General features: G+C 33.9%; 1 protein-coding gene across 1 annotated transcript; it reads right to left on the reverse strand.

The window, feature by feature from the left end:
* Window positions 1-8,745: 8,745 nt before the first annotated feature.
* LOC116189355 (protein naked cuticle homolog 2-like) lies at window positions 8,746-9,435 on the reverse strand. Its single transcript, XM_031518983.1, has one exon. The coding sequence runs from the start codon at window positions 9,390-9,392 to the stop codon at window positions 8,889-8,891; it is 504 nt and encodes a 167-aa protein (XP_031374843.1). The 5' UTR covers window positions 9,393-9,435; the 3' UTR covers window positions 8,746-8,888.
* Between the last annotated feature and the right edge of the window lie 419 nt (window positions 9,436-9,854).

Raw genomic sequence — 9,854 nt, forward strand, 5'->3', positions numbered from 1 at the left:
CATATAGGGTCCATGGGGAGTCCGCCTACTAAATCGAACTCAACTCTCTTTGATCTCAGGTTGAGAGCAATGTTACTACGATAAACTCTTTTTCTCATTTTTTTGCAACGTTTTATATGTTGAGTTACTATTTACAATAGTCACCTTACCTGTGCTTCACTTAAGTTCTTTTTTTGTGATTTTGATTTTATCTTTTTGGCTCTACAGTGTTGGATCACCTTTGTTTTTCTCTTATGAAAGTTGAAATAGAAAACGAACATTCTGTAACAGCGAAGAAAGCGGTAAATGAAGGGAAAGGTATTCATTTTCTTATAATAGTCTCTCTTTTTTGTGACTTCCTATAATTATCTTTAAACCATTATCTTCATATTATTGATAAGAGATAGCTTTTTCTCAATTTAGGACTAGGACTGACCGTTCATCTAAAAAATTGTCCTGGTGCTTCCTCTTTGCGCTCTTAAATATATACATTTTTGTCCTGATTTTCATTATTAATTTTGTTCTCAGATTTCATTTTCAATTAATTGCGAAAGAGAACACTTCATGACAGAGAGGAAAAGATGGAGTAGTAACTATTACAAAAAATAAAGTCAATATATTGAAATCAATAAATGACTAATTACGGACGAATGCAATGGCAACGACAATCTATATCTATACCTATAAATTATGTAATTTTTTTCGGTTACATATATATTATGTAATTTAAACTCCCCCTACAAGAGTTCACGAGAGCTCTATATTTGATTGATGAGATGCTTTCGTTCATAACCCTCAACTCTTGGACGATTAACCATTCGCATTCCATATATCATAATTGATTTTTTTCCAAGTTTTCACAATGTATTTATATATCAGATATTTTTTTAGAAGATTATTTATTTTGAATTTTTTGTTATTATAAAATTTGTATATACAATAATATCAACATAAATAAAAGAGCAAAAAACGTCCATGCAATGCACGAGTTAGATTACTAGTATAATAATAATATTAAATTATGGGCCAAAAGTTTATGTTGCCTCAAGCATTCGCTGGCATGGCTTCTCCTATGGATCAAAAAAGGATAAATAACCTAAACAAGCACGTACTATTCAAAAATCTCATTATCTAGCACGTACTTTAAAATTTTTCTAAAAATGCACAACGTTTCAAATCCTTCCCTAATCTAGCACGCCGTCACCTTCCGTCTATTCTCCGCCGTGAATTGCTTACGTGGCCATTAAATTCGACTAGTTGGCCGTTAATTGCCACATGTAACCATCCCATTGGTTTTCTTTTTCCCTTCAACTCTTCCCCACTTCTTCATCATCCCCTGTTTGGCAAAAGTGGGGATCATGCTCTACTCCTGCTTGGCTTTTGTTTACCTCCTGCATTTAACATGGTTTCCACATCACCACCCACCCACGATAGACCTCACTGTCGAAAGAAAAGAGATTAACCCCAAAAGGCTGCTTACTGCACAAACGTAGAAAATGGCATTCATGTTCCCCTTCTTTGGGTGTAATGTATGGGACTTCAGGGTTCTTAGTTCCCCATTCCCTATACTATATTATAACAGAGCCATGCTCCCTTTTAAGTATGTTTGACAGATTTTGTGCATCTCTGCTTCTCTCTAAAGAGTCAAGTAGGAGTAAAAATAGGGTCAAATGATTTGGAAACTTTCTTCTTCTTCTTTTTTCCCATCAAAGTTTCTCATGATATCCAGACTCAATACACCGTGATAAATGGGAGGAAAGCATAGTTAAAACTATTTGTTCTTCATTGTCTCGACCTTCTGCTTTGCATTTCGACGGACTTCATGCACCTTGTCTGTCCCAGCTCTGCCCGCGTAAGAAAGCGTCACCATCCCCTCTCTCTCTCTCTCTCTCTCTCTCTCTCTCTCTCTCTCTCTCTCTCTCTCTCTCTCTCTCTCTCTCTCTCTCTCTCTCTCTGCTCGTCACTCTCTTCTATTACAGTGATATGGTTACACGTGGCAATTAACGATCAATTAGTCAAATTTAACAGCCACGTAAGCAATTCACGCCGGAGAATGGACTGAAGATGACGGCGTGCTAAATTAGGGAAGAATTTAAAACGTTGTGCATTTAAAAAAAAAATTAAAGTACGTGCTAGATTATAAAATTTTTAAATAGTACGTGTTTTTTTAGGTTATTTACCCATCAAAAAATTATCGATGAAAATAATATTTAAATGATTTTTAATATACAATCGTTTGAAATCTTTTCTTTCAACTATCTTTAATTTTTTAGAATTACTAGTTCTTTTATCCCACGCATTGTACGAGTTTATTCTCATGTAATTTTTTATATATCGTTGTAATTATTTACATTTTGAAACACCAATTTTTTAGTAAAAATGATGATAATTTTCAATCATTAATTTTACTTTTCAAATAAACAATCTTTAAATTTTTATTAAAAATTAAAGCTAATCATTATAATAATAATTTGAAATTAATTATCTTAAGTAATATCAATCATATATTTAAGTTGATTATTAATATGGATTTCTCACATATATTAAGTTTAGTAATTAGAATAAAAATTTGTTTTAAATTTCTTTGTTTACTCATGAGCTTAGGTTCATAGTGCTTTATTATAAATGTTTCTTTTATAGAACCATAATTATATTGAAAATTCTATATATGACCAATTAATTTATATTCATTTTAACACATTTATGAATCAGTTCTTATAATTAATTATTCTGATTTTAAGAAAATATATTTCTTAGCATAATAAAATATTTTGAATAATTGATTTCAAGTTTTCCTATGAAAATCAAGAAATATAGTTAAACTAATTTTCAATGGTTCAATATATATTTTGCGACTAATATTGTTCAATTAGTGTGTATTGTATATTTATTTAATCGTTTGCATATTAGACAAACTTTATAGATATTCTCACAAACTTGATTATACATTTTTTAAAATATAAATTTTATGACATCCTTATTTCAAATATTTAATTTTTTTTTCTTTTTTATTGCCTTAGTTTATATATTTTTAGTAATTTTAAACTTATAATAAAAATTATGTTAACATCCGTTAAATACTTATTTGTCAGTATGCTTATTTGTCGCTTTTTTTGAAGCTAGGCCTTTTTCTTATAGGCCGAGCAGATATTGGATTATCATGGACAGGCTTCACATGATTAAAACGGTTCTATTAATTTTATTAATAAATTATATGGACAAATTGGATATGTCTTCCCCATTGGTAAAAGAAAAAGGATGAAAGAGAAAGGAGTATATTTGTTCCGTCTATATATTTGTGAAATAATTGGTGAAAAATATATAGGAAACTCAATAAAAGGACTATGGGTGAACTCCACTCCAAAAAAGGGGCTTGTCGTTTCTGTCTTATGATTGGGTGCTTTTTGTGAAATTCTAATTCTTGGACGGGTTGACAAGACAAATGACCTGATTCGAAGCTCTCTTGATTAGACTCTATGGAGTTTGTGGACCACTTGATCCAACTTGCTAGGAAGAGCGTATTTGGGAACCCAAATTCACCGTGTATCGATTGATTTGCAATCCCATGTATCTCATCACAAATGGAACACTTCACAATATGAGATCTGACGCGTACAATTGAGACGTTGCAGAAAGTTAGTTCAGATTGAAGGTAAGAAAATGTTCATCTCTTTGAAAAAAATCAAAAACAAACACTTAAATTCGACTCTCTTTGTATAACGGTGAGGTAGTGATTCCCATATACATGAAAGTATCAGTATCCGTATAGATGCTTTATTTGGACCAGAGCGATCTGAAAGGGACAAGGATAGGGTTAAACCGAGGATAACTTGATCACCAACAGTCCTATCATTCATGTGGCAATTAGAAAAAGAAGATACCTTCATCTAGTTCTCTCAAAGATAAGCATCAACATATTTTGACTTTTAACCATCAAATGTCATATGAAATATTAAGATAATAACTGGTAAATTTAAAAAGTTAACATTGTCAATCGAAACCGTAGTGTATTATTATTCTATGTCTCAATGCTTCCATTGCATTTGGACAGGAATAGTAATATTATCCAATGCGTGGGGTTGATGTATGAATGTGAGATAGAGATTAATCTTATCAAATAGGTAGTGGATCTATTAATTAAAGTCTAAACTGTAAAGGATGTGACAAGCCTCAAAACTAATAATGGTTTAACATTTTAGCAGGCAGAAAATGAGATGATCTAATTACTAGGTTCATGTGTCTCCTTTTAGGAAAAAAGGAAAAGTCGGTCCAATTACTACGATACTCGAAGGCATATTATTTATTTTACTTTTATGATGATGAGGGCTTTTATAGTTATCCACATATCCTCATATAATAAGACATTAAGGTAGTCTGGTTAAAAGAGTACCTCGGCCCACAGGCCCACAGCTCGGGAAGTATGGCCCATGTAGATGGAACATGTTGTTTGTTTTCTCGATGGTTTCTTTATTCATATTCTCTCTTCAAAGTCTGCACTCACGTGATACCGATTGATTCGGTTGATAAGAATTAAAAAGAGAAGCCGAAGAATGTACACGCGACATATGTACGGTACCGTCTGTGCGGTACTTCGTGGACAAAGGAGGATCGGGTTCATTCAAGCTTGAGTCAAAGAAAAATCTCGCACCTTCTCTAAAATGAAGTTGTTCTTACTACTTTCATCTCTCTAAAATAACTGCACAAGAGGGGAACCTGATCTCGGGTCAAATTTATCAGTTCAAATCAGTACGTTCCGCTATACTAACTTTTGGTCATGTCAAGCTTTACCAAATTTGTATTAGTCTAGGTCATGCATTGAGTCAACTCATAAAACTCGAGACGCGCTTAATGTTTGAAAATCAAAGAGAATTTTTTACTATATATATTTTTAAAAAAACTTATTGTGGAGCTCTGAAATTTACGCAAAGTAAAGGGCATCTTTCAAAAGGGCAGATTCTACGTTCATGTGGAATTCCCAATATTTACTTTCGGTCGCATAACGCTAGCTAGTCTATTGAAACTTAAAAGAGTTGGAGATTGAAATCAAGAAAGTGGAAAACGACCAGGATAAACATAGTTGAAGAATTAACTTTTTTTTCCTCTCAAGAGAAAAGTTAGATTGAAAGAAGAAAAGATGGGAGAATATTTGACATATTTGTATATTGAGAATTTGCGAGAAATGAGCACGGAGAAGATAATTGTATGTAGTGCTAAAGGGTCCCTCTAACATGACCATGAATCGCGATGACATATTTGATATTTTTAGTATTTCAATTCAAATATTTAATACCTTTAGCATTCGTGATTAGTGAAAGTGTTTTTTATTTCTACGTTCAATTCAATTACTTAATATTTTACTTCAAATGTTTAGTATTTTATACAATTCATCACAAATAGTAAAAGTACTAAATAACTGAATTAAGGCGTACTAAACAGTTGAACTAAAAGTACCAAATATGACACCTAACACTGTCATGTTTGAATTTTCCAGTAACACATGAATTACTAGAAAAATCTTATTAAAAAAAAAGATAGGACATAATAGGATAAAGAGTATAAAGAAAAGTTATATCGAGAGAAAGTAACTAATAAAGGAGTGAATATCAGTTTCAATCTCCATAAGGAGGAGAACGGGGAAACAAATTCGAGTCTTGGGAAAATGGAAAAATAATCATTAATGCTCGATCTCTCATAATTGCAAAAGCAATATCTCTCACAATTTTCTCGATTAAAAAGAGAAAATTATCTATATAGGAAGAAAGTTATGACACTGTCGAAGAAAACAAAATAAAACCTATAAAGAACGATAGAACAAGTGGTTACTCGATGATTTTATCTTATCAAGTGATGTGAGAAAGTACCAATAAAATTGTAGCATATAGGTGAACAGGGTTATTATTAAATGGATGATGCATCATAAATTTGTATAATAAAATAATTTGTAGGTTTCTCTTTCCTTGTCACTATGAGGAAGAACCATTTAAATTTTCCTCACCAAATTTTGGTGTGACAACCAAGAATCTCTCCTGAGATATCTCTTATGACTATTTTGGCAAAGAATTTCATAAAGGAAGAGAGTTCCAGTTTACTTTTTTTTTAAGTACTCCAAATGATTTTTCGTATCTCTTAGATACTGGAAAGTATATATATAACAGTGTAAATATAACTCTTCGATTAGTCATGCTTTTTAGGCCATAATCTCATCACACACAGGATAGTCATGTTCTTTCAAATTTAAAATAATAAAACATAGTTTCTTTTATTCAACCCATCTGTAATAGTTAAATCTTATATTCAAGTATAAAAAAAATGAAGAGAACTGAATGGTGTAAATAGCTAAATAAGAGCGAATAATTGCATGGGCATTGAATCGATCGAGAAGGCACAAAATATAAGCTTGTAAGATATAATGGTGTGTACATTTTCTCATACATAGGGTAAAGATAGAGGAATTTTAAATAAAGTAGAAATGATATTTTTGGAGCTTAAATGTTGAGAAATAATAAAAGGAGTAAAAATGTTGAATAAAATTGTATATGTATATAAAATTAATATAGATATGTTTATTATTAAGTTTCAAGAGACAAGCTTATTAATTAAAACGTATATTAAAAAAGACATGGGCTAATATATAAGAAAAATTACATGCGTTATTCTTAAAAAGATTATAATTGAAAATAAATTTGAAGTGATATAAACGTATGATTTTTAAAGTTTGAGGGGCATTTCATTTGATATATTCTTTAAAATATATACTTGACGTTTTATGTTTTCCACTTGTAGTCCTTGTACTGTAAGGTCCTTTAGTTTTATTTCTTTTCCTATGTACATCCATTTTCTGTAATTAATGAAGATTACCAAGTTGTGACGTGTATTCAGTGATTGCGATAATTTTCTCGAGCTTTTGGGATGTGTTGATTCGGATTTGAAGAGACAGACTGCAAATGTCATTATGCGGACTTAATCGGATTGGGGTCCAAATAATAGAAGAAGACCCAAGACTTTCATGGATTAGGCCCAATTGAAGAGAGCCCAGCAATGAGGAGCTTAATCGAGAGCAATATATATGTGTGTGCGCGTGCGCGCGCTTGGACATGCACATTCAACAGAGGTGGAGGATTTATTTTCTATGGCAGCAGGTATTCTCGTGTTATCTCGTGTTACGTTTGATTTTAGGAAGTCGAATGAGTCGGATATTCCTCCGATTTTATTTAATATCTTATCTTTTGGTAATTTAGGTAGGTTAGATAGTTTATTTCCTATTCGAATATCATTTTGATATCGTATTTTATAAGTGTATCTGATTTAGATAGATTTTTTAGGGTTTCATGTAAACGTATATAAATACGTGATTCGAAGTTTATTGTCTTCGGCACAACTATCAATCGCACTACATTTTTCTATCCTTCTTTTCTTCGCACATTTGCTTTCCCGCAATTTACTTTCTCACAATTTATCGTCATGCCTTAGTCATCGAACCAATCGATGCTAGCCATCAAACCGGTGCTAGCCATCGAATTAGTGTCTTAACGTTTTTAATGTGATCAACACTTCCCAATTCCATGTAGATTTGATTTCCCATGGTTCCTGGTAAAGTCTTGTGCAAGCATACGTGCGGGTGGCCTCGCCAAACGCTATGCATGTAAGAGGAATTTGAATGCATGACCTTGTAAGATTAGTCACGAGGTATATGCCCGTTTCATCCATTTTCACTAACCTTAGAGTGACCATTATTGTACATCACACGTAAACATGGACATTTCGTTTTCAACTTTTTCCTAATCCTAAATGCAGTTGCCATTAATTTCACCGGCGAAAAATAATAAAGACAAACTAGTCTGAATTTATTTGAATTTAATCGGATTTGAAGGGGAGGGTGGGAGTTTATGGGGAAAAAATAAAATTCCAATATTTACTCGCCGGTCCCCTAAACTCTTGTCCCTCTTTTTTCCACAATCCGACCAAGGGTTTTGGTGATAATTATAACTACCCTTGAGAAAAGATTGTTCTGCAATAATTCCATAACTACCTTCTCTTTTACTTTATAGAACTTGATTGGTGAAATGAGAAAACTTCTACCACGGCCCCTGTAGATCAGTAGTAGTTTGTAGTAACTGCCGGATCAACTTTTTGTATTGTGAACTTTCTCAGAGTTTATATGTTAACGCGACGATTGAAAGAAAGTTAGAACCAAGTCTCTTAAATTAACCATACAAGCTTTGGTAAGATGAATGCAAATTTGTATAGATATAAAATTAAATCTGCCAGGATATATCATAGAGATAAACGCCAGAATTTTTCTTGGGAAAAAAGCTCAATATCGGCAGGTGAATTAGCCCGTGAAAATGTTTTACGTGCAATGACTTCAAATTATCATGAATCATCACAATTTATATTACGAGAGATTCTCGTGGCTGATGTATGATGTACATTACGGTGTCTTGTACATATTTTAGATAGTTATACTTGATTAGGATACCTATTAATATTTCCTAGTTAGTAGCTACACTTTAAGGCATGTAAATTTTTGTTTTCTTTCTCGGTCAAGGCACTGATGCCTATACTTTGTAATTCTCAGCAGATTAATGAATTGAGCTATTTGGTTCCAAAACGCTCTTTTTTTTCTCTTTTTTTTCTGTGTGAACTCTAATTCCAAAATACTTTACTTTAAAAGACAAGCAGCTTCGATTATTTCCAAGGATAACAATGTAATGAGAGCGTTGCAAATACCTATTCCATTCCAAAACATGTAGCTAGGTAATAACCTGTTGACATATCAAATCCCACTGCTTTTTTTTTTGTTTTTTTCCCTTTATCTAGCGCATAATATCAAACTTGTTGTCTATAGAAAATATTCATAGATGACACATTGCATAGGTAACCAAATGTTATTAACGAACCAACGCTCCCTACGGTCTTAACCTTCCCGGGCACGAGTATGTAACATTGCAGGCATCTGGCACGATCACGGCGTACTCATGCACGGGCTTGGCCAAGAATGCAGGCAAGTGAACAAGCAGATCGCACACACAGACAGAGTCAACCTCCCTTAACCATCGGCAACAGTCCGCCTCCACGGGAGTAGGAGCACGTCTCTTGTGGTGGTGGTGGTGGTGATGGTGGTGGTGGTGGTGATGGTGATGGTGGTGTTGCAAGTCATCCGACTCTTCTTCTTCCGATTCCGATGGTCCTGGAGGCGGCAAATCAGGGCCGGGAGGGGTGATGGGAGCTGGAGGAGGCACTAGGCTGTAAGGCAAGAACATGCACGCGTGGTTCACGAGGGCGAACTGGGAGGCACAGAGTGGGGTTGGAGGCAAAGGTGGTCGCGGTCGCCCAATCTGCCCGTCGATCTCTTGAGGGAGAAACACCATCAACACGTAAAGCACCAAAACCACAAGTTTATATCTCCCCATTGGACTAAGAACAAGCCAAGGAGGATGAATAGATTTTACTTAGTGAGCGATTTTTTCTATGCTTTGGAGGCAACTCATGTCCCCCATTTATATAACTGCGACAATGCACACACAAGTTTCTTGCTTTTATTTTGTTTAGGCCTTAATTGGACATAGAAAGTGTGGCGACAAGCTCGTTGAATTCATTTGGAGAAGTTTAGGTTGTAATAGCTTAGTGTTCATTCCATTTGTGTGATGGAATTGTTAGGCAACTTACACGCAACTTCTCGTGCACAAAGAGGTCGTGGCTGTACTTCTTGTGCATTCGGTTTCTGCATTTATGTCAATACATGGGTTATAGCATGCACCATATCGAAGGAGGCAAGGGTTATTTTCTTCTAATCGGACAGGAACTCAAGTTGATCTACGACTTCTTACCCATCAATTCTAATCCCGTTGTGAATTGAACTTGTTAATTGAAGT

The sequence above is a fragment of the Punica granatum genome, chromosome 8 (genome assembly GCF_007655135.1).
Source record: "Punica granatum isolate Tunisia-2019 chromosome 8, ASM765513v2, whole genome shotgun sequence".
Lineage (NCBI taxonomy): Eukaryota > Viridiplantae > Streptophyta > Magnoliopsida > Myrtales > Lythraceae > Punica > Punica granatum.